Source organism: Aegilops tauschii, chromosome 2, assembly GCF_002575655.3.
Source record: "Aegilops tauschii subsp. strangulata cultivar AL8/78 chromosome 2, Aet v6.0, whole genome shotgun sequence".
Taxonomy (NCBI): domain Eukaryota; kingdom Viridiplantae; phylum Streptophyta; class Magnoliopsida; order Poales; family Poaceae; genus Aegilops; species Aegilops tauschii.
The window spans coordinates 118,594,101-118,619,561 of NC_053036.3; the positions used below are offsets into that span (position 1 = coordinate 118,594,101).

The 25,461-nt window shown below is 45.0% G+C and overlaps 2 protein-coding genes and 1 long non-coding RNA gene across 13 annotated transcripts; 2 read left to right on the top strand and 1 right to left on the bottom strand.

Annotated features, from left to right (window-relative positions):
• The first annotated feature begins 5,329 nt into the window (after positions 1 to 5,329).
• Positions 5,330 to 6,649, top strand: LOC109740925 (aspartic proteinase nepenthesin-1-like). Its single transcript, XM_073509550.1, has one exon. It carries the CDS (start codon positions 5,330 to 5,332, stop codon positions 6,647 to 6,649), a length of 1,320 nt encoding a protein of 439 aa, XP_073365651.1.
• A 5,265-nt stretch (positions 6,650 to 11,914) lies between these two features.
• Positions 11,915 to 15,883, top strand: LOC109740932 (transcription elongation factor SPT4 homolog 1). The gene is made up of 5 exons (XM_020299997.4): positions 11,915 to 12,176; positions 12,491 to 12,582; positions 12,980 to 13,035; positions 15,372 to 15,433; positions 15,522 to 15,883. Exons 1-5 carry the CDS (start codon positions 12,054 to 12,056, stop codon positions 15,570 to 15,572), a joined length of 384 nt encoding a protein of 127 aa, XP_020155586.1. The 5' UTR covers positions 11,915 to 12,053; the 3' UTR covers positions 15,573 to 15,883.
• A 1,985-nt stretch (positions 15,884 to 17,868) lies between these two features.
• Positions 17,869 to 24,741, bottom strand: LOC109740919 (uncharacterized). Of its 11 annotated transcripts, none has more exons than XR_012202029.1 (9): positions 24,270 to 24,739; positions 23,753 to 23,870; positions 23,083 to 23,288; positions 22,276 to 22,365; positions 21,728 to 21,888; positions 21,180 to 21,556; positions 20,182 to 20,439; positions 18,746 to 18,933; positions 17,869 to 18,657 (listed from the first exon to the last, which is right to left on the bottom strand). It is a non-coding gene; the product is annotated as an uncharacterized lncRNA (long non-coding RNA). The 11 variants fall into 11 exon arrangements; XR_012202025.1 differs by having other exon boundaries at positions 20,182 to 20,408; positions 21,728 to 21,894; XR_012202024.1 differs by having other exon boundaries at positions 21,728 to 21,894.
• Between the last annotated feature and the right edge of the window lie 720 nt (positions 24,742 to 25,461).

Sequence of the window (25,461 nt, forward strand, 5' to 3'; positions counted from 1 at the left end):
CACAATGGCCAATCGAACGTTTTCCGGTAGAAGCCCCCTCAATGCAACCGCAAGCAGTTGCATCATAATCACGTGGCAGTCATGAGACTTTACGTTCTGGAACTTTTTCTCTGGGATATTTATTATTCCCTTTATATTGGACGAGAAGCCAGACTGGACCTTCATACTAAGCAGGCATTCAAATAAGATTTCCTTCTCTTCTTTGGTAAGAGCGTAGATGGCAGGACCTTGATACTACTTTGGATGCATGTCCTCTTTTTCGTGCACACGTTGTTGGTCCTCCCGTGCCTCCGGTGTATCTTTTTTCTTCCCATACACGCCCAAGAAGCCTAGCAGGTTCACGCAAAGATTCTTCATCACGTGCATCACGTCAATTACAGAGCGGACCTCTAGGTCATTCCAATAGGGTAGGTCCCAAAATATAGATTTCTTCTTCCACATGGGTGCGCGTCCCTCAACGTCATACGGAACAGATAGTCCGCCAGGACCCTTTCCAAAGATTACTTCTAAATCATTGACCATATCAAGTATGTGATCACCAGTACGGAGGGCGGGCTTCTTCCGGTGATCTGCCTCACCTTTAAAAGGCTTGCCTTTCTTTCGACATTGATGGTTGGTCGGAAGAAATCGACGATGTCCCAGGTACACATTCTTCCTGCATTTGTCGAAATATATACTTTCAGTGTCATCTAAACAGTGTGTGCATGCGTGGTATCCCTTGTTTGTCTGTCCTGAAAGGTTACTGAGAGCAGGCCAATCATTGATGGATACAAACAACAACGCATGTATGTCAAATTCCTCATGTTTGTGCTCATCCCACACACGTACACCTTTTCCATTCCACAGCTGTAAAAGTTCTTCAACCAATGGCCTTAGGTACACATCAATGTCGTTGCCGGGTTGCTTAGGGCCTTGGATGAGCACTGGAATTATAATGAACTTCCGCTTCATGCACAACCAAGGAGGAAGGTTATAGATACATAGAGTCACGGGCCAGGTGCTATGATTGCTGCTCTGTTCCCCAAAAGGATTAATGCCATCTGCACTTAAACCAAACCATATGTTCCTTGTGTCACCTGCAAAGTCCCCCCACATTCTCTCAATTTTTCTCCACTGCGACCCGTCAGCGGGTGCTCTCAACTTCACATCTTTCTTACTGTCTTCTTTGTGCCATCGCATCAACTTGGCATGCTCTTTGTTTCTGAACAGACGTTTCAACCGTGGTATTATAGGAGCATACCACATCACCTTAGCAGGAACCCTCTTCCTGGGGCGCTCGCCCTCAACATCACCAGGGTCATCTCGTCTGATCTTATAGTGCAATGCACCGCATACCAGGCATGCGTTCAAATTCTCATACTCACCGCGGTAGAGGATGCAGTCATTAGGGCATGCATGTATCTTCTACACCTCCAATCCTAGAGGGCATAGAACCTTCTTTGCTTCGTACGTACTGCCGGGCAATTCGTTATCCTTTGGAAGCTTCTTCTTCATTATTTTCAGTAGCTTCCCAAATCCGTTGTCAGATACACCATTGTCTGCCTTCCATTGCAGCAATTCCAGTGTGGTACCGAGCTTTGTGTTGTCATCTTTGCAATTTGGGTATAACCCTTTTTTGTGATCCTCTAACATGCGATCGAACTTCAACTTCTCCCTTTCACTTTGGCATTGTCTTTTTGCATCAACAATGACCCGGCGAAGATCATCATCGGGCACATCGTCTGGTTCCTCTTGATCTTTAGCTTCCCCGTTGCAGTATCACCGTATTCAGGGGGATAGTTGTCATATCCTCTTATTCTTCGTTGTCTTCCATCATAACCCCTCTTTCTCCGTGCTTGGTCCAAACATTATAGTATGGCATGAAACCTTTCTCAAGCAGGTGGACGTGAAGGGTTTTCAAGTTAGAGTAATCCTTCGTATTCTCACAGACATGGCATGGACAATACATAAAACCATTCTGTTGGTTTGCCTCCGCCACTTCAAGAAATTTATGCAAGCCCTCAATGTACTCGGTGGTGCGTCGGTCACCGTAGATCCATTGACGGTTCATCTGCGTGCATTATATAATTAAGTGTATCAAAAACCATTACAGAACATCATCAATAGAGAAGTGACCAAATTAATACAAGTTCATCATCACATTAAAACAAAATTACAGTAGTGATCAAATGTTATTACTGAAAAAATAAATACATAAAGTTCATACATAGTTCTCATAGAAGAACATATAGCTCTCTATATCATCTAATTAAAACATACATTGAGACTATGAAAAACATGTAAATGTAACAACAAATGCGATCATAATCGCAACTAAGGTAACAATTGATCCAACGGCATAATGATACCAAGCCTCATTATGAATGGCATATTTTCTAATCTTTCTAATCTTCAAGCGCATTGCATCCATCTTGATTTTGTGATCATCAACGACATCCGCAACATGTAACTCCAATTACATCTTCTCCTCCTCAATTCTTTTTAATTTTTTCTTCAAGTAATTGTTTTCTTTTTCAACTAAATTTAACCTCTCGACAAGAGGGTCGGTTGGAATTTCCGGTTCACATACCTCCTAGATAAAAACATCTATGTCACGTTGGTGGGCATAATTGTCATAAACACTAAATGAAACAAATCATAATAAAAGATAATATACCACATCTGAAACATAGACAGGACGAGGGCCGACGGGGACGGATACCAAAACCATGGCACTATATAATAACAAACAATAATAAAAGTAAGAAAATCATACGAGTATCTATCTAAATCATACAAGTAAGAACTTTTTTTCTTTTAAAAAGAAGGTAAGAACAAGAGGCTCACCACGGTGGTGCTGGCAACGAGATCGGCGCGGGCGATCGACGGCGGTGAGGACGGGGACGGGATGGGACGGACCGCTAAACCTAGACAAATCTTGGGGAAAATGGAGCTTGCAGGTAGAGCTTGGAGAGGAGAAAGCTTAACTGTGGCTCGGGCATTTCATCGAACACCTCATGTGCATGCATAGAAGGGAGAACAGAGCAGCGCATGCACACACCTCCAACGCAGCCAAAGAACAGAGGAGAGGGTGGGCAGGGGCGAGGGTATATATAGGCATCTCTTTAGTCCCGGATGGTGGCTAGAACGGGGACAGAAGCCTGCTCTTTAGTCCAGGTTCCAGCCACCAACCGGGACTAAAGAGGCTGCGCCAGGAGCGAGGCCCTTTGGTCCCAGTTCGTGTCTGGAACCGGGATTTATGGCCCCCGAGGCCCGGCCGGCGCCCTGGCCTCACGAACCGGGACTGATGCACCCAGTGGTCCTGGTTCGTAAGAGAACCGGGATTAATGCCCTTATCTGGCCTGGACCAAAGCCCTGTTTTCTACTAGTGGGAGTGCTGCCGACCACGTGCGCGCACCAGGAGAGGGGGGAGGAGAGGAGGGAGGGGGAGCTAGCCGGAGAGGAGCCATCGGGAATCGAGGTCGCGAGGGAGGGAGAGAGAGGAGAAGGGAGGGGGAGAGGAGAGGAGAGGAGCCATCCCAGTCTCCACTTGCTATTTTATTCATGGGTCACTATTTGAGATTTCAGGATTTGTTAATGGGTCGGGCCCATTACTTCTAACAGTAAATGTATGGAAGGATCTTGGACTAGAGAAAGTTCGAAATCACTAATTGAGGAGTACTCGCTGCAAAGGTTAATCCAATTCCCCAGGTTGCGACAAGTGGCGCACATGCAGCGCGCCACTTGTCGCAACCTGGGAGTTTTCCCTTTTTCCGTAGATCCGTTTATTTAAAATGTTTTATCTCTCAAACCGTGCGTCCAAATCTCGAACCGCTTTCACCGTTGGATTCCCCGCGTCGAGATCTTCAGAACTAGATCCCATGTTGATAGGTTTTGACAAACTTTTTTTTACGAAAAAACGGACGAAATAACCGAACCGGGAGCACGGGTTTTTTCCCTTTCCGAAAGAGGCACGCCCGTGCCTCTCACAAAATCACAACCGTGCCTCTTGCGGAAGCAAAACCGTGACTCTCGCGGAAGGAAAAAAAGAAAAAACGCGGTTTTTTCGTTTCCGAGGAGGCACGGCCGTGACTCTCGTGAAAGCACAACCGTGCCTCTTGCGGAAGCAAAACCATGACTCTCGCGAAAGGAAAAAAACAGAAAACACGTTTTTTTTTCCTTTCCGAGAGGCACGGCCGTGACTCTCGCGAAAGCACAACCGTGCCTCTCGCGGAAGCAAAACCGAGACTCTCGCGAAAGCAAAAAAAACAGAAAACGTGTTTTTTTTCGTTTCCGAGAGGCACGGCCGTGACTCTCGCGAAAGCACACCCGTGCCTCTCGCGGAAGCAAAACCGTGACTCTCGTGAAAGCAAAAAAACAGAAAACGCGTTTTTTTCGTTTTCGAGAGGCACGGCCGGGACTCTCGCGAAAGCAAAACCGTGACTCTCGCGAAGGAAAAAAACGCATTTTTTCGCGCAAAAAAATTCAAAATTTTTTTATTGAAAAGCTAAGGAAGACCGGTGGAAAACCAAAATGTCGAAAAAACAAAAAAAAGTTTAAAAAGTTGAAAACGCGTGCGGAAAAATAAAAAAATAAAATCCAGAAGAAGCACCCAGAGCACGACACGTGGCGAATGGCTGAGAGCACGCCAAGTGGCGCTGATCATTGCGAGGCTTCCGAAGAAACGCTCATTAACTAGTTGCTCTCGAGAAAGTTATTCGCAAAGCATGCCTAGTTGATAGAGCGAGCGAGAGTGTGTTGGGTCTTTTGTTAGAGATGCCGCAACATGGAATGATGGGCCTAAACCTGGTAAAGTACATGTTTCCCAGCTCTGAATTGAGTACTTGTGCTTTCAATCGCTTTCGGCAGGTGAGCAGTGTCTTTGCACACCAATGTGAGATAAACAAGATGGTCATGAAGGCACTAGTCACTAGTGTTAGCTACTCCCTCCGTTTCAAAATAGATCCAACTTTGTACTAGCTTTAGCAACTGAACTACTAAACCTAAAGCTGAAGACCCCTTCCATCCTAGCCAGCTCGTTTCTTCTTCTTCCAGTCTTTGCTCTAGCTCTGCACATCGGTGGCAAATGGCGGCACAAGGTTGACAGGCCGGAGGAGTCCGAGGTAGTAGCGGTTAGGCGTAGCAAGGCTCCTTCTGCTCCATAGGTTATTCCGCCCTTGATGACGACGTCTACGTCTGTATGCTAAAGATCGGAGTAGTGTAATGAATTTGTTAACGCTCTACTACTTACTGTTGTCATTCATTCTTGGTGAAACCTTCCTATAAAAAGACTTGCAAGTTTCACCAAACTCACTTCAGCTTTGCACTGATCATCCATACGCTCGATCCCATGGGTCCTTTACAAGCTCTGAGCTTGCTGCTACTTGCCTCACTGGCAAGCTCGGCGGCGCCGCCACCGTCCGGCTATCGCTCCATGCTCGCCCACATTGACTCCAAACTCGGCTTCACCAACGCACAGCTGATGCGCCGAGCCGTGCACAGAAGCCGCCTCCGAGCGGCCACGACGCTACCGGGTTATTCCACGACGTCTTCCAGGTCGAGCACCGGGCCAAGGCTCCGCTCGGGCCAGGCCGAGTACCTGATGGAGCTCGCCATCGGGACGCCGCCGGTGCCGTTCGTCGCCCTCGCCGACACCGGCAGCGACCTCACATGGACGCAGTGCCAGCCGTGCAAGCTCTGCTTCCCGCAGGACACGCCCGTCTACGACCCGACCACCTCCTCCAGCTTCTCCCCCGTGCCCTGCTCCAGCGCCACGTGCCTGCCCATATGGAGCCGCAACTGCACCCCTACCGCGCTCTGCAGGTACCGCTACGCCTACGGCGACGGCGCCTACTCGGCTGGCGGCCTGGGAACGGAAACGATCACGTTCGGCTCTAGCGCGCCCGGCGAAGCACCGGCCGCCTCTGCCGGAGGCGTCGCGTTCGGCTGCGGCACGGACAACGGGGGCGACTCGTACAACTCCACCGGGACGGTCGGCCTCGGCCGCGGGAGCCTGTCCCTCGTGGCGCAGCTAGGGGTCGGCAAGTTCAGCTACTGCCTCACCGACTTCTTCAACACCAGCCTGGGCAGCCCGGTCCTGTTCGGCTCCCTCGCGGAGCTGGCTGCCAGTGGTGGCGCCGCCGTGCAGTCGACGCCGCTTCTGCAGAGCCCGCAGATTCCGTCACGGTACTACGTCTCCCTCGAGGGCATATCGCTCGGCGACACCCGCCTGCCGATCCCGAACCAAACCTTCGCGCTGCGCGCCGACGGCACCGGCGGGATGATCGTGGACTCCGGCACCATCTTCACGATCCTCGTGGAAAGTGCTTTCAGGGTGGTCGCCAACCACGTGGCCGAGGTGCTCGGCCAGCCAGCGGTCAACGCCACGAGCCTGGACAACCCCTGCTTCCCGGCTCCTGCCGGTGAGCGGCAGCTCCCGGCCATGCCGGACATGGTGCTGCACTTCGCCGGCGGTGCGGATATGACGCTGCATAGGGACAACTACATGTCCTTCGACGAAGAGGACTCGTCGTTCTGCTTAAACATTGCTGGGGCGACGTCGACTTCGACTTCGGTGCTCGGCAATTTCCAGCAGCAGAATATACAGATGCTGTTTGACATCACCGTGGGGCAAATGTCATTTGTCCCCACCGACTGTAGCAAGCTCTGAGGTCTGAAGCTTACATCGTACTTTCTTGTGGGTATCCAAGCAATTGTTGATTGATGTGAGTTGTTCTAAGTTATAACAATACGAGTTATCCATGTTCATTGCCCTGTTGTCGGAGGGATGGTTGGCATTTTCAGTAAAAAAGAAATGACAGAGCTATAAGAATTGTAGCATCGTTTACCAGCATGGGGATCAGTGCCTTGGGAGCGGACTCCATCCAGAGATTAGAAAGAGAAAATCTAGCTAACTTAGCTAGTTCATGAGCCTACTTGATTACTCTTCCTATTACAGTGATCAACGATGATACGTGTAAAATCTGAAGACATGAATTAGAGCATCTCCAATAGACGGTTCAAATATAAAAATACCTAACTTTCGGACCGTTTGAAGAAAAAACGCTGCTCCAACAGACGGTCCAAATGTAAAAAAAAATGGACCGCGGCCTCCTCGTGATGTAAAATACAACACCTCGCGGTACAAATTTACATCACGAGATGCATCTGTTCCAAATTCGGCGACCGCCCGCCAACGCCCAACCGCCACTTCATTTCATTTCACAGCCGCGCCTGTCCGCCCGCCCGAACACCAGTCGGCCGGAATCCGCCACCGCCACCGCCCAAATCCTTGTCGTCGTCGCCGCCGCCACCCCAAATCGCCGCGCCGCCCTCGCCCCCGTCGCCTCCCTTGCCGGAAGTCGTCTCGCAGCCGCCCGGGCGCCGCCGAATCGGGAGGCAACCGCGGTGGGATTCGGCGCCTCCGGCGGTCTGGCTGCCCATGTAGGCCTCCGCCGGGTCCTTAGGCCGCCGCCCGCCGCTGCTCGCTGGCCCGCCCTGTTGCCACCGCCTCCCGGCCCCGCCGCCGCCCCGCACTGACCCTGTCCAGCCGAGCTGCCATCGCTGCTGGCCCGTGCAGCGTGCTTGTGCCGCTCCTCGTGGTGTTCGTGTCCGCTGTTGCCCGCCTCCGTCGCTGCTAGCTGGCAAAGGAGCACGTACAGGGGAGCTCAGACTCCGGCCATGGCGACCACGGACGAGCACGGGAGCGGTGGCAAACAACACCGGTCGAAGGGGGAAAATAGGGGGATTGGGAGAGGAGCTCATCACGGGGAGGATGGCGCGCTCGGGGAGGTTGGGGAGAGCTTGATGGCGACGGATTTGACGAAGGCGGCCGACGTCCCGAGGTTGAAGAAGACGATCAAGGCGATTTTACATCTTCATTTTGGACCATCTGTTGGAGTTGCTCTTTTGGACCATCAATTTGGACCATCTGTTGGAGTTGAGCTTTTTTCGGAGCTCCAAAACGCATTTTTTGGTGGTCCGAATTTTACATCTTCGGTTTTGGACCGCCAAATTTTGGACCATCTATTCGAGATGCTCTTAGTAGTATGAATTAGCAAAGACACGGAGCTTGACTTTAAAAAATAAAAGGTTATTTATGTTGTTGTTTTGGTCAATTAACCTTTAAAAAATACCAGAGCATTCCAGTCGAAGAGCTTCAAATGGTCGTGTGATGAAATCAGTAGGTGGCATGTTCCTGATTCGGCCCCTCCAAAATGGGAGCAAAACCAGAATCACAAGGGAAAATACCAGAGCATTCCATTCGAAGAGCTTCAAATGGTCGAGTGATTGAAGTAAGACTCGAAGTAAGAATATTCTAGTGCTTCTAGAGCTTCTAGGGTCCAAAAGACTCTTTGATTCAAAGGATTTTCAGAAACAATTTGAATGATTCTAATCTCCTCAAACCACATGTGAAGAATCTTTTGTGTTTTCATACACAATCTAATATATCTGCAATCTTGTGGTGATGAATATGACACACTACCGTGCTTCGATATTTCTTTCTTCTATTCTTACGTTTTAAAATTCCAAGAATCTTCTAGTGTCCAAGTCAAAACCGTAAAATATATGACTAGAGGGCTCAGAGTCTACCGATCGACAACTCTGAGTTTCCGAGCCGATAAACACTTGTTGCATAGAGCTCGGAGTGTACCAGTCGACAACTCGAGTGTACAAGCCGATAGACATCTAGTTGCATCTATTGTATAGGTCGAACGTCCTTTTTGAAAATCGTTAGCACATTGTGTTTTGGGTTTAAAGGAACCTGCAAATTTTGTAATTGCTAGTTTCCTCTACCCTCATTAGTAAGTTCATGCCTTTTTGTAGAAACTAGAAAGTACCATAGACAATATACATTATCGCATACAATATATTGCATTGAACATCTTATGCTCATACCATTGCACACAAGGAATATACTCGAAAGGAATGTTATTACAAGACATATGAACTATGTCAAAAGGTTGACCAGATACGGATTAAATGAGCGAGACTTTTTAGTGGACACCTAGGCCCCCCCATATGCCCACACCCAAGTTCAAGAAAAACGATTGAATGTACCAAGCCTTTGACATGGGCTCAAGCTCACAATGCACCACACCCTACTCTTACCTTGCATAGAGTTGGAGTAAAATGGCTTATGAAATGGCAGATGTGCCCCCTTACATATGGTCTATTTAATTGATAGTGCACATGTACAACCCCGCATTGTGGGATTGCTTGATGGTAAATTACTCCGTCCGCTTGGCCGGTATGTGGATTCAGTTGGACCTGATGCTCGTGTTGTGTCTATGGCCATAGCATCAGACGCATCATGGCTCATGCGATCACATTGAATCAAAGTTTCAAGTCACATGTAGTTATTTCACAACAATATAGAACTACAAGTACACCGTATGTTCAAGATATTTGTGATTACTTGTTGTTCTGTTACTTCTCTTTCTGATTATTGCCTTATGCCCCCCTCTTCTGCCTATATCTTGGATACGGTCCTCAACAAACCTACAATCGATATAGTTTTTGTTTAATATTTTTTCTAAATTTGTGATTATTTGTTGCTCTCTTACTTTTCGTTGCGAGTATTGCCTTATGGCCCCCTCTTCTGCCTAAATCTTGGATACAGTCCTCAACGAACCTGCCATGGAGACTTCATTCCCATGCACCGTACCACCACCACTATCACATAACCTTCTTTCCTTCAACACCTGCCGCGGACGCAGGGGAGCCCGGCGAAACACTATACAGCTAATATCCAGCTGGGAGGTGCGGTGACTCAAAGATCAATGTTATAAGATGTTCTCATGACAAGTACAACCCTATTGACCAAGAGAGTTTGATCTTGACAATATCCTTGGTAAAAAAGACAAAATTTGATCTAGCGGGTTATGTAAGCAAAACACATGCATATCAAAGTGGTTTAGGACCGTTGCTGGGTTAAGTAGCATATAATTTATCCTTCCTAACCTGCTACAAGATCATTATTTCTATTGTTTTCCAATAGACTATCTTATGTAGAAGGGATAAAAACAAATGTTTTGAAAGAAAGAAAAAGTAAATGTACACCTTGTCTCCTTTTCCCTTTCTCTAAAAGGAACAAAAAAGACAATTAGGTAAATGGTGGAAATAAAACAAGAAAAATTGAAAAGGAAAAGTATATATAGAATCCGCATACCAAAGTGAAGGTACGAACAATGGATTGCAATTAATGGCACTGATTGGAAGGATTTTCATTTAAGTGCACTCGTTGGGTGGGTCAGCATGGGTAGTGAACGATTTTCATTTAAGTGCACTCGTTCACTACTCATGCCTACAGTAAATTCACACTCAAGTCAATGACTCAAGCAATTCCGTGGGTTGGTCAGCATGACATTAGTAGTATTAGCAAAAAAAACATGATATAGTAATATTGTTGTTGTCCATTGAAATGATGGCGCTCACCTTTTTAACACCTAAAAAATATGAAGGAAAAAAAGAGTTAGAAGTTAGGTGGGATAATAGTGACCAATTTTGACACTGGTAGATATCCTTGATAATCAGTTTTCTATGCAGATAACTAGCTTAGATCTTGCCAACATTGACATTTGTCAAGAAAATTTCATCACCATTTTTTCTTGACACCACTGAAATGGTTTCAGGTTGTATGGAATGGGTTTGGGGTTGCCGTGGGGCTTCAGCAAGCCGAATTCGTGGCCGAGCATGAATCGATAAAGGCCGACGTCTCCATTGTTGACGGTGAAATGTTAGTGAATCCAAGAACTTTTATATGTTGTGTAAGGTGTTTCAACATGTCGCAAGTGTGTGTGATCCTTGTGCATATATACATGAGCAACATGTTGTAAGATCCTGGGATCTGTTGGAAATGACTGAATATGTTATTGCGAATGTGTTTCTTCATTGTTGTCTCCGTAGTTTTAGTATGTTCCATGTGTTTGCCACTTCATGTTACCAGTGTTATGATTCATTTGAAACATTTTTGTTCAAATCTTGTTGTATGGCCACAAGAGCTGGAAAATACACTTGTGCTCTCGGCTGTCATTGCAACCCTATATTAAAAAATAATTTAGTAATTCAAAGAAGTCAAAAAATCCGAAAGTTTTGTGGAATCAAACATTATCAAGTATTACACTCGTATAAAAAGATTCGTCAGGGAATGACTTCCATTGTATCCGGGGTCAAAGATACACCAAAAAACGCTATATACAAGTAATATTCACGCTATATTGTCGTCATAAATTTGTTCTTTTCGCCCGGAGGTCAACGAGAATCCTTCCTTGTCCAAACTTTTTATACGAATGCAATACTTGATCATATTTTTTCCAAAAAAGATGGATTTTTTTTACTTTTCCTGGAATTATTTTAAAAACTGCACATATAAGGTTTGTGCACACCCGAGAGCCAAAAGTTCGCTTTCCACTAGAACTCCCCTACCTTCTGCGCAGTTAGCGTGGATTTTTTTTAGAGGACAGGCACGGTCTAGTTTTGTGAAATCCATTAGGCCTCATTTAGTTTGTAGGAATTTTATAGAAAATCTAAGGATAGGATTTTCAACGGAAATATTCTTTTGGAGCTCTTTGGTTCATAAGAATGGATTCCTATTTTTATGTAGGATAGAGACCAATCCTTCATATTTTAAAGGAATGCATCAAATGACCTCTCTTTCCCTACAGAAATTGATACACATATCACCTCATTTCCTATGTTTTTTTATTCTTATGATTTTTTTAGAAGATGGTTTACTTTTCTCTTCTTTTTTAGACAAAGAAGATGATTTCCTTATCCTAACCGAATGAGGCCTTAGTTCGTTCTTTGCTGTCCTAGTCCAGTCCAGTGGGCTCTGGAAGGTCGGCAAACAACAACCCGTTGGATCATATGCGCCCAAACATCACACACAAGGCCCAAGCTGAGAAAACACAGTTTGCTAAAAAAAACTGAGAAAACACAAATACACAAAAGGTAGGAAAAAGAAAAGGAGAAGATACGAGAGAGCTCTAGGACGGAACGAGCGAGGGAGCGAGCGAGACAGTACAGAAGCGAATAGCAGGCGAGGCGAGGAGAGGAGGCGAGGGGAAGCAAGGATGAGGGGCGGCGGCGGCGGGATGATGGACGACGGCGGGGTTGAGCACGCGCAGATCCCGAATAGCTTCGGCCACGAGCTCCGCGCATGCCTCCGCTGCCGCCTCGTCAAGACCTACGACCAGGTACCGACCCGCCGCCGCCGCCCCCATCGCTACCCGTCCGTCTAGACCTAGGGTTTCGGCCCCCCTGTTGGTTAATTGAATCCATATCTGCGTGTCAAAACTAGGGCGCCTTATTCTTTTAGGGAGCATACGCTGTCGGATGGTAGGGTTTATTAGTCACATGTCCTCGATTTGGATCGCGCGCCTGTGTTTCGTGTAAATTCTGCAGTGAGAAATATTGTGCCATTTGGTGACACAAGCAGCGTGGTTGAATGTTATTGTTGTTTGCTGATGTTTAACATCTACTGTGTCTGATTGCTGCATGGGGTGTGCAGTTCAGGGAGAATGGCTGCGAGAACTGCCCCTTCCTGGACATGGACAAAGATCGCGACAACGTTGTCAGCTGCACCACCGCCAACTTCACTGGGTAACTCTATTCTGCACTGCACTCTTGTAGTTCTACTGGCTAGTGTTGCTCAGTGGTTAATTCTCTGGTGGAGATGCACTAAATCCACGTTTTCGTAATCTCTTGTTGTGATAAAGAATATATCTAGTGCTTTTACGGGCTGCAAATTGACTGACAAACAGATAAGAGGAAGAAATAAATGCAATGCTTGTTATTTTTCTCTAAATAAATTCAACCCCTCTTGTTGATCACTTCAGTTCTTTTGGTGGTTTTGGTGAATAATTCATGATGACATTTATATATTCGTTAGAATGTGCTGCTGCTAATCGCAGAAAGATCGTATGCCCTTAAATATATATTATTTATGCAGTCCAGTGCTTCCTCTTTCTGATTTTATTGCACAAATCTTGGCTTGCAGAATAATATCGCTGATGGATCCTAATAGGAGTTGGGCTGCTCGTTGGTTGAGAATTGGTGAGTGTCTAGTTAAATAGCTATCACACAGCATGTACTTATTTTTGTCAGGTTACTTTCTCTGTTCAGTTTGGTTTACTTTATGCTATTGCATATTTACATTCCTAGCCTAGTTATGTATTCATTTTGTAGTATTAAAAAGGAACAGGTTAGACCATTTACAGGAAAGCTCTCCTTGCTACCATATACTAATCGTTTAGGTCTATAAACACTACTTGGTGAGGTGTCTAGATGAGTACTGCATCTGCCTTATACTGTTTATAATTCCTTGCCTGCTTACTCCCATTATGTAAAATTATTATGGTTGCTGGCAGTACTTAAATTCATTATTGAGCATCCACCTGAGTGTGTTGGCATTCTTATAAAATATATCTATTTGGCTTTGTACTTGATATTTTTTTATTTATAGTTCTTAAATTCGTGTAGACCTGTATGTGGTTACCACTTGTGAAGGATCAGAAAACTGAACTAATATTTGCAAAGATGCACTCCTAGCTGGTTTAATTCCAGGGGTGGGTTCTTGAGTCCTTGTTATAGCAAAGGAAATTATCAGTGGATTATCTCATAGGACAAAAATTGTTGTATTAAGGTTGTATTTTTAACATTTAAGATTTCACATTAGAATCTTTATTTAAAACTGTCCGATTGCATGCTTGTTAACCAAAGTGCATATCTTTTTCTTCTTTGTTTCCGTTCTAAAGTCTTCTTTATTTAAGTAATGCATCTTCATACTGTGATCCATTAGTTCCACATTTTTTTTGTATGTTTCTAATGAAAGATAGAACTCCTGAAAATTACTTCCTTGCTGTTTCACAATGCGGAAATCATGCCAACAAAATGTAAATGAAAGGAACCGACTGAGGATTGCATCATTGCAAATTTGAATCAGATTATGGGTCTTGATTTTTTTAGATGAAATTCGTTAGGATTCTCTTAGAAAGTAAATGAGATTCTAGGTTGTGAAGAAACTAAAGGGATGTGGATAAGGGGAGGGATGATAAAAAGAAGATGAATAAGTAAGATATAGGGTTCCAATATGTATGGTCTATGAATTGCATCATAGAAGGCAATGTGATAAACCATCACTATAATAAAAATAATCTACACTACCTAAAAAAGACTTAACGTTCCCATTTCGCTCAACCTTTGTCTGCCTCCATCCCATGCTTAGCACGCCAAGAAAGTCAGGGAAAAATCGGCCCGCTACAACCTACACACGCACGTCCGTCTTCCCCTCTATTCCCTCTATACACTGGGTTGATTTCTTCAAAGTTAATCAAGTCTCTTTGTTTTTTAGAGAAAGATAGGGGTTGGTGGAGGAGGAACTAGTTCACGATAAATTGAATTAACAATACCGCCTAGTGTACATGAGTATTCTATAAAGGTATATGTTAGACATGATTGATGTTAAACCATTAGAATGTGTATGCCCCCGCTGCAACGCTGGGGCAATTAGCTAGTAAAGAATTAGAAATCTTAACTTGAAGAAAAAGTGAAAAATTGGAGCAATAGTAAAGAGCTGCTTGAATTAGTAAAACTGTAAATTTGTTTGGAAATATTTTTTTGGAAAGCTCCACTACAGGATTCAGACCGAACCATTCAATGAGAAGTAGTGAGAACGATAGAACCATGACTCCGTAATCTGTAGGATTTATTGACAAAAATCCTAATACTTCATTGGGTGGGATGGCCATAATCTGAATTCTGGGTCGTGAAACAATACCAAGGAAGACATTTCTTTTTTGTCAGGTATATGTATTACTCCCTCTGTTCCTAAATATAACTCTTTTTAGACATCCAATATGGACTACATACGGAGCAAAATGAGTGAATCTAGACTCTAAAATACGTCTATATACATCCATATGTAGTCCGCATTGAAATCTCTAAAAGGACTTATATTTTGAAATGGAGGGAGTATGTTACTATCATCAGGAATTTAGGCGGTTTCCTTGTTAAAAGAAGTCCCATACTAAAAAGTGCAAGCAGCTTCAATGTAGAGCTCCACCGCTCCAGTATTATGTTCCTTTTGAATAATGTGAAAGCTTTTAGCCAAGCAGAACAGAGAAACTAACACCAATGGTTCGTGGTGGTGCTATGCATTACTCTGCTAGCCCTTTGGAATTGACTTCGCTGGTGGACCATGTCTGTTTTTGTGTCATAACCACACGACTTAAACCTATGCTAAACAAAGTGTTGCATTGTACTCCCTCCGTTCCAAAATAGATGACCCAACTTTGTACTAAAGTTAGTACAAAGTTGAGTCATCTATTTTGGAACGGAGGGAGTAACGGTTAACCGAGACCATCTGCTTATGTTTGTTTCTCAATCTGCAGGGAGGTTCATTCCAGGGTGCTATACTCTGGCTGTCTCAGAGGAACTTCCAGAGGAGTATCAGGTAAAAACTGCATGCCTTCATTCTTGCAAGAATTGCGACGCAACTCTATGATGTCTTGACCTAATAGTTTTTCTTCTGGTCGTTCCAGGGGATGTGCCAAGACAACAACGTGCAGTACTTCCCTCCGAAGCGCCCCTGAGCAGGCTCGAAGTTGATGCAGTCGTGATCCTGGAGCAGTACTTTTACATATAGTTGCACCTGTAATGTCTGCTGATTAAACTGCCGCCAGTGTTATGCATACTCTAGCGATTTGTGGAACGCTTCTGTACAACCTGGAGACGTTTTAAGCTGAACTAGTTCATCGCACATTTCTACTTGGACGAGACATTGCAAGCTGTAGTTTTACTAGATGACCCGTTGCGCCAATGGCGCAAAGGCCGAATGTAAGCCAGGTATTGTAAGAGTGTGCATTAACATATTGTTGTTCGAAAAGCATAACTCATGATACTATATGCAGCAAGCAAGCGATAGTCATAAGCATAGGATTGTCATGGTTTGTTTTATGTAAGATCGAAAATGATGCACCAAGTCATGTAGGAAAGGATTCTTGTGATCTGTGTAGATTGGATAGACAATCATGCAGAGGCCTTTAGACGTGTAGTTGAAGACGAAAGCATATATTTATTTTATCATGGTTGTTTCAAAAGCATACCGAACAGCAGTCTAAGCAGAAGATAATCGATAGCTAAATGCACAGGATGGTCATAGTGGATTACATAAGATCCAAAAGGATGATAAACACAGAAGTCTTGATGGGCTTTATACTAATATTAAGTTATATAACAAGGGGCTTTTGCAGTTGGCTTATATTGAGTAGATGATCAGACGCAGTCCCTTGGAAGTGCATTTGAAGGCGAAAGCATATGCTTGCCCTTTGTTCATGTTTGCGTGACGGAAGAAGTTGCTCCAGCCTTTAGTGATGGTGGCCCTTTTTGTCAACACCCTTGATAAAGCGGGTTGTGACAGCGGTAGTTCCATCTCCAGTAGGGATTGGCAGTTCACCACGGTCAGCATCCATGCGTGGGAAAAGGGAACCCGTAGAAAAGGGAACGCTAAAGTACTGAAAATAACAGGAAAGGTTAGTTACTATATCATTTTATACCATGCTATTGTATGAAATTGGATAGTGCAATTGCAAAGGATTACCATTCTTTTGCCGTCTGGTGCAAATGTTTCTGTCATGTGGCACACATAGTAGCGATCAGGCGTGGTGGTGCTGCGGATAATCTTTCACACTCTACGAACATTATAGTTGTAGCACAATGTGGCGACTAAACTCATCTAAGTAGTGGATGCAAGGCTCACCTATGTTAAATTGTATAAAGCTATATCTTTTAGCAGTTGTCGTGAGAGTTGTTGGAATGAGAGGAGTAATGTGGCCCTTAACACGGAGAATGTACTTTCCTGCCTTTAGATGGATTTTTTGCCTTTCAATCCTGCCCAATGAGGCGCACTCGATCCCACATATATTCAAACCTGCATGAACTCTAGATGAACCGCTAGCTGCATTCCACTCCACTCCATTCCACCCCCACCCTCTCTACTTCCCCTCCGCCCCCAAACTCCTTTCGGGCGATCTCCGGCATGGGGGTCAGCGGATCCGAGTCCTACGCATCTTGATCTGTTGACTGGAAACTCGTCCCACGCAGCCTCTAGGAGAAGAGATGGTTGTCCGCATTGTGCTCCGTCGATCTCGGGAGGAGTCTGCCCAACATCGATCGTACTCCATCTAGCGGGAACCCATTGCGTCCACCCAAATGACGCATGGATCCAGTGCGACGCGCGTCGCCACTGCCTCGCTGGAGGCGGTGTGATCCGTCTGGTGTCTGAACGCTATGGCGGATGCTCAACCGCTTCATTAGTGCACCGAGGCGGAGGTGCACATCCGCTTCATGTCAAACGCAAATATGGCGTTGTGTTCCCACCATGCGAGGCAGTGGGTGTGGGAGCCGACGATAGCCCTCGCGACAGACATGGGCGTGACGGAGTCGCACTCTTCGACGCTGCAGCGGGTGATCGGTGACCCCTGACGCCACAACCGCGTCGTGATGGACGTGTCGGCCTTCGACCCCGATGGATCCATCGTCAAGCTCATTTCCACCAGCGACATGCAGGCTCCAGGCTCTGACAAGAGTAGGTCATGGGATACATCAGCACCTCGAGTCCCATGAGCTGATGCGTGTCCCATGTCCTACTCTACCTCGTCGGTGACCGCACTTCCACTTCAAGGGGCACAACCAGCCGTTGGACATGGACACTGCCAGAACAATAATGACGGTCACCGGCGAAATTTTAGAATAGTTTCATGTTACATGTAATTGTATAAATTTGATGATTTGCAAATGGGACATCCGATTGTGGAAACAATTTTTATGTGTTGATCAATCACTGTCTGCAGACACATCCGGACACGTCCATGGACCTTTAGATAAGGATTTTGATACTTGTGGTTGCAGATGCTCTTATATTAAGATAAGTGGGAATAAATTTGACGAAACAATACAGATTATACCAGTTACATAAAGTACAAATTAGCACCAAAGATAAAAATACAACCGTGACATTGTGAGAAAGAACCACACACTCTGGAGTCTGGACACCTATACACACGGGTTGCACATATGACGCCAGAGATAACCACGTGGTGGACTGTTAGCCTTGATTCCATCGATCAGTTCATCCTCTTCCTCTCCCCACTGTATTGGAGAAAACACCTGGTGAAGGCGATTCACGCTGGGCTCCATCTTCACGGTGGATCACGCTGCAGCTTCACGGGGGAGCGGAACACGCTGCAGCTCGAAGGCACTGCGGCTCCAACTGCATCTCGGCGGCCCGCCAGCTCGAAGGCGCAGCACCGCAGCTGCTCCATCTGCATCTGGGCAGCCTGGCAGCTCCCGCTACAGCTCGGAGCTGCGGAATCTGCACATGGCGCCGCTGTCACTCGTATCGGCGAGCCAAATCCTCACGGTTGCTGTTGTCGCTCCCTGCCGAAGGTTGCGTCTCTTCTGGCAGCCTGGCACTCCCTGAAGCTGGTGACTTTCCATGGCTAGGGAGGCTCCAGCAAGCCCACGGCAGTCGCCGTTGCCGCTCAGGTAAAAACTAACCTCCTTCGGTGTTTTATGAATATGTAGAATTTTTGTGATTCAATTCCACTGTAGCACGAGGGGCATCATGATCTACTATTTTGCTCAGATTAGTGGCACGGCAAAGTACATATTCATTTTCTGAAAAATAGAACAAGATGCAGGGACTGATCACTCGTAGAAGTAAACTCCAAAAGGAGAAGCTTATAACTTCACTAAATAACTATACCAGGAGCAACATTACTGTCTGCATCCTCATGGTCTCGTCATTTATAACAGGCCCAGTTGGAAAATGGCCTGTCAGGCCATTGACGTTCCTGACGTGGTGCATCGGCCCACATCGGTGAACCATCGCCGGAGTTGAACTTGTTGATGGACAGTGACGGAATGCATCCACTGAACAAAGTAAGCACTTTCCTGTTTGTTTATCTAATCTCTCATTCTTACCTTAGACATACAAATGAAAAAAAAGAGGTACGGGAGACTAAACAAAGAGAAACCAAGATACCGAATGAATACATAGTGATATGAAAATAGAAAACGAAATGTGAATAGAGACCAAAGACTCGGAAAACAGAGAGTAAGAACGAACACCGAGGACCTAGCACTACTATGTCAATAGGCAAGTCGTGTTGATACTTAGATGAGTGATTCAATGTTGAGTACTAATTAGTGGCTGGGACTGCTCTAGTCACTGAGCTGGGTATATTGTATATAATACATGGTTGAGTGATGGCCTTTAGATGTTTCAGATGCTAAAGAGTATTTTCTAATTAACATATACATTATGCTATGCATCCTGACATATGCCCTGTTCATCATTTAGTGTATCTAAGAAAATTCATTGTTGGTTTATCTAAAAAACACTACATACCAAGAGATGAAAGGGCCAAACTGCGCCAATTAAGATTGCAATATTTGTTATCTTCTTTTATGAAACAAATGAGTTACGTGCTGACCAAGTTAAACCAAAGTTTGTCATCCTTGTTCTATGCAAACGCAAGGGAGGTGTGGCTATTCTCTAAAATGCAACAAACTCACATACATTCTCATATATACAGTCTTTGATTCACTCGCACGTTTTTCATAATATTTAGAAGCACGAGATAATAGTAGTAAAGGACTAAAAGAGAAAATAATACCAGAGGTAATGAGCATTGAGCAACACCAAAAAACCTTGTGAAAAAAGGCTTATTGTATTTTTGGCATCTTCCAGATGCTACAGATAGATACCACAGCCCGACAAAAATCAATAAATCTACCGCAATAGTTAATCTATTGTACTGTATCAATTTCTTGTGCTAACCAAAATTCATTGTTGGTGTATCTAAGAAATACTATATACCAAGTGATGAAAGGGCCAAACTGTGCCAATTAAGATTGCAATATTTCTTATCTTTTTTTTAAGAAACAAATGAGTTCTTTGAATGCAAAGAACAGATAAGTGCTAACCAAGAATTAAACCAAAGTATGTTCTGATGTAGATTTCTTACCAGCATCTCTAGCATAAAGGAAATCAATGTCAATAACAGCCTCTAAAATCTCAGTACATAAAAATTAAGATGCTTCTTAAGTGTTTTTCTGTTTCCATAGTAAATCATCGAGCTTATTATAGCAGCATGAACAGTCAATACACTTCGTTAGTACGCAGACTGAAATACATACCACATATTCTTGCCATCTCTTACACTTGATGATCACATATTGTACTTCTGATTGCACAGTCCTCTCTTTCTCGAAGAAAATACATCACTATGAATCAGTGGGTTCCACATAGTCCGTGCAACGTCATGGAATTCAAAGCTGGTGCATAAATTTGTCCTGTAGATCCACCATCCATATGGTAAAGTAGACATGCTTGTGTACTGGCCTTTACATGAACATTCTCCAGGCTGAACATTGACACATCTTCAGAAAAACTCGCTGAAAGAAAATATAAAATATATAGAAAGCTCTAAATATGCCAATGTTCAGTGGAAATATATGTTGACCCAACCATGATCTCTACTGGAAAATGCTACTTTATCTAAAATATACGTACTTCAGTACTTAGAAAGTGCAAACAATATGTACATTGAGGAATCTACCTTGGCCTTCAGTTTTTTTTCGAGAAAATGCAAATGGCTTTTGCGTTTCATTGCATTGGAAAGAGAGGGAATTTACATCCTCCTAGGAGGCAGATTTACACAGCCAGCTTTGACAAACTTTTACACATTGCTAATGTAACTTGTCAAGGAAAAAAAACAGGCCACCATTTTTCATTGCTGGGAAACATCTAATGCTAAATATAACCAAACTTAGCTAATTATTTATGTACACTAAATCCAAATAAAACTAATGAACATTCTCTCTCTTGGATCATTATAAGTGAAAGTGTAACGCGGTTGTGTGAGGCTAGGACTGAATATCAACAAAAGAAAGAGCAAGAAAGAACAAATAACATCTACCTCTTGGCTGAACTTGTTCTAGCTAATTAGTAGGCTTAACGAACTCAGTATGTCTCCAAGCAAAATGACCAATGAGCATATGATGTAGTTCTACTATTTAGTTTCAGGCATAAGCAGTTTCTGCTACCTATGAACTTCATATAAGCATTTTATCTTAGAATTTTGTACGGTCTCAAAGAATATGCAGCAGTAATTAATATTCACAGCCATTCTTACCTCAAAAATGGTATCTACTGGATCCAAACAAGCTTAGATGATCCTCATAACGTAGCTTCAGTTGCTTTCAGTAGCATGAAAACTCCTACTGAAAACTCCGAAAGCATAATCTATTCTCAATCCTGTATAAGAGTCTCGTTTAAAGCCTCCTGGTGCATCCGATTTTGATTCCTTGCAGTCAAAATAGAAATGTCACTCTGCACCAAAGTTATTCTTCCACTAAGCGACCTGAGCGAATAAACACTCCTGACCAAGACCAAGGCCTCGACCACTGAGACACGGTCATCTTTTGAATATGTCTTCAACTTAAGTGCCTTTGTGGGAGAAAATATGTAGAATCTCTTGTCATCGGACTTACTATCCCGAAATGAAGACACCTAGAGACATAAGAACAAATTAGGACCACTATGTTAATGACGGAGAAACCTTTCGATGAAATTTCATCTAAACCACCAAATTTTATCTGAATAACATAGGATTTTAAACAAACTGTTAGTGCACAACAAGATGATGGCGGCATGGAAGGAAAATCATAATTAGAGGTCTACCTTTGAGTGGTACCATAGATGTACTGAAAAGAGTTGTGGCATAGATTTTGTTGTTCGCATATACCCTGCAACGATACTCGGCCTCTGGAATTCCTAGACTTGTCAGCATCAGATGCAGTTTTATTTATCCTACAAGGAATTCTGCCTTTTGTTGGGATATTCTGCAACTTTCAGTAATATAAAACAACAGTTTCAGCTGAGGGTTCAAATAACTAATGATTGTAGATACAGTAAGCAGGGTAAAGGGACTATACTCACGAAAATATGGATGTCTCTTATACATACGAACACACCTGGTTTATACACAATTGGCTACTATGCCTATATAGGATCACAGGTACACAATCTATCTACTTTGGATGAGACAAACTTACTCTTTATTTACCAACTAAACAAAATAGCTAGAGTACCAAGGTATATCGTGTAAACTATCTACTCCAGTATTTTTCATATGGAATGTGCTATTTGTTAACCAAGCTGATTATACTATCTTTACCTGGGAAAGGAGAGCAATTGTAAAATGGGTTAGTTACAGAAGGAGAGCTAACCTGAGTAATCGTTTGGAGTTGGCTGTTAGTTGATGATGCAGGACCTGCCGAGCCTTGTTCATATAGTCCTCCGGTAGCCATGGTCTTCTTCTGTAACAGCAACATAGAATGGTGGTCAAAGTCACCTCTAATTACCAGTGTTAATCTTCTATTAAACTCCATATGGGCACCAAACGTTGACGATGACAAACTTATAACAACATATACTCTGAAATCACAGAAGGAGAGCTGGCTAGAGAAGTAAATCATTCTCAGATGCTACAACAACTATGATTATAAGACAAACTATCAACCATTGCACTATATCTCAAGAATTTATAGTGTAATCACCAAACAAAGTGGTAACCAAGGCAATATCAATCTGACAAATTCAACAACTGCCGACCGATGATGTTTTAGTCCTTTTGGTTTACTAACTCAGAGGAACCGTAACAAAATCGCTTTTTGGTCAATAGCATCAAGTGATTCTTTGAACTCAGAATTAAGAAAGAATGCCAGAACGCAAAAATCAGAACACCGTGCAACATCACAAAAGAACTCTTAACATTGTCGCCGTTTCTTTTGAACTAAAAGTTCATAGAATTCATCACACTGTAAGCAACTAATTTTGAAAAATACATGTTGTACAAACATAAGCAATTCAATAGGAAGGTGAGGTCCTTGACAGTAATGCTAGCCTAAAGACCATGCTCTCCTGAGTCGAGATTCATTTAAAAAAAGAAAAGAGATGGAAGCAGAGCACATTGCACAAGATTCCAGAGTTGCACAAAGAGAGAGGGAGGGGAAGAAGGATTGGTTGAAGCCCACCTTGACATGTTGAAATCAGCCAAACTCGCCGGCCAGTTGCAGTTGCCTCGGGTGCCCCGCTGGGACACACGACGGGCACCTGCGCCGCAAGCGGCCCTACCCCTCGAGTGCCTCATCATGCACCCGGCAGCGGAGGTCGTGCCCGCCACCACGGATGTAGAGCCGGTCCAGTGCAGCAAAGATGTTGGCCTGCTTTGCTCTGAACTCTTCTTACACCCAGAAATAAGTTTAAATAGCATACAAGTGCGAGCTGAAAGAAGGCTTCAAGAAATAGTTTAAACCAGAAAATGAATAATATTAAGCTAAGCTTCGAGGGTGGGACGTGAATTCCGAATTAGATGACCGTGAGGTTGCCAAACTCGCTACTGCTTGAACATCAACTATAATTATTAAGATCAAAATCAGCATCTTTTGCAACTAATGCAGAGTGTGAATTTCTCTGCACACAAAAAGGCTTTGTAGATTCAGTATAGTCGACACAATCATAATGTATTAACTGCTTTCCTCAAGATCCCATGACTAAAAGCTATGGAAACCAAATTGTAAAAACATGAGCATTAGTACTTCTTAGGTAGCAGAAGAAATCGGTGGCACTTCAACAAGAGCCAAACGGAGGGGAGGACACGAGCACAAAAATTCAGAGGATGGAGGCGAGGACGCAGGAACAAACCTCTAGGATGGTCGGACGGCGGCGTGAGGGCTGGACAGATCCGGACGTCTCTACGGCCCACGCTCCTCCTGCTGTGACGGCGATGGCGCCATGGACCCGCTGCAGCTCGAGCTTCTCCCTTCAATCAGCAGAAAGTTAGCACATATTAGAAAGGTAATGCCCCAAACAGATATCACATAATAAAGTGCCAAGAAAATATGCAATTGATTACAACTTTCATCAGACAGAAATATTAAAAAGATCCATCTCACACAAGGATCATCACACAAAAATATTAGAAATATTAGTTATTGTTAGAGAGAAATGGGCAGAGGCCATGTGCCGCGGCAAGGTGACACAAGGAGGGGCAGGAGACATAATTAGCACAGTCAGGTATGCACTCATCAAGGAACCGAAGAATCAACCAGTAAAAACTGGGAGAAAAAGATGGTGGGGACGCAAATGTGCAGCCGAGATCGGAGAGGAGTGAGAAACGAAGGGGAGGAGGGGAGAAGCGAAGGGAAGGCAGGGAGATTACCTGTCGATGTGTGCGGCTCCATAGGGTCGCTCGCCTCCGCCCCTCGCGTGCACTGCCATGGCCCTCTCCAGATCAAGCGAAGAAACTCGGGCGACCGCCATCCCAATCCACGAGGCCCCCAAGCCTCTCCCGCTTGTATGCGTCTGCCGGTCCCTTCCCCTCCATCGGGGTCGCTGCCGGTCTGGTCGACGCGCCGTTGACGCCCGCCAGACCCCCGTCGGCCGCCAACACCCAGCCCCTGCTTCCGCCGACTCTCAGGCTCTACGGCGCCCCCACTGATATTCTCTCACGGTCGTCCCGCTCGCCGTGGATGGGAGCGAGGCCGACGGGCGTCGGCAGAGCACGGGCCGGCCGAGGCCGAGGCGACGGCGGCGGCAGGAGAGGAGGCGGACGAGGCCGAGGCGGCGGCGGCAGGAGAGGAGGCGGCTGCGGGGGCGCGGGCTAGGTCTGGCTGCCTCTTCTCTTTTCTCTCGCTGTCGCTTCCCCTTTTCTTTTCTATCGTGCCCGCTCGCCCAGGCCGCCCGCTCGCTCGCTAGCCGCGCACTCACGAGACCGACAGATGGGTCCGCCGCGGCTGAAGCGGAGGCGTCGCCGCTGGGTGCAAACGAGGACGGTAAAAAAACGCCCTGCCAACCCACGACACTGGCAACCCACGATCAATCGCCAATGCTTTCACCCCGACAAAGGCACGCACACGCCCTGTCGCTGCTAGGCTGGCCCGTGCGCAAGGATGGCCCATGCGTCAGTCGCTCTAGCCCGATTACGCAACTTACACAAAAACAAGCGCCCAGATGTTTACCACGGCGATGAAAAGTACGATGCCAATGGACAGCAGTGCAAATCGAGCGTACAGGATGAATTTCAGACAGAGATGACGCTAGAATGGCGGGTACTCTAGCAGCATTTATATGTTCAATGCACAACATGTGCCCGGGTTTGCTGTTATTATGCACCGAAGCCTACGCCAAAAGCTCCTAAAATTATTATCATTCTGAACAAAGGATTGATGGTCGCTGTCAGGATACCCTACATTCATCCCGATGCACTGCCTGAGAAGCGTGAAAAGCTTACTATGGCTGCCTGCACTCGTGCCTTTGCCGCTCCGTGCCTTGCCCTTGTTATTTACTTCAAGACCCTAGCTTTGAGTCCCTTCTCCAATCGCTAGATATGTCGTCTGACCACCCCTAGATTG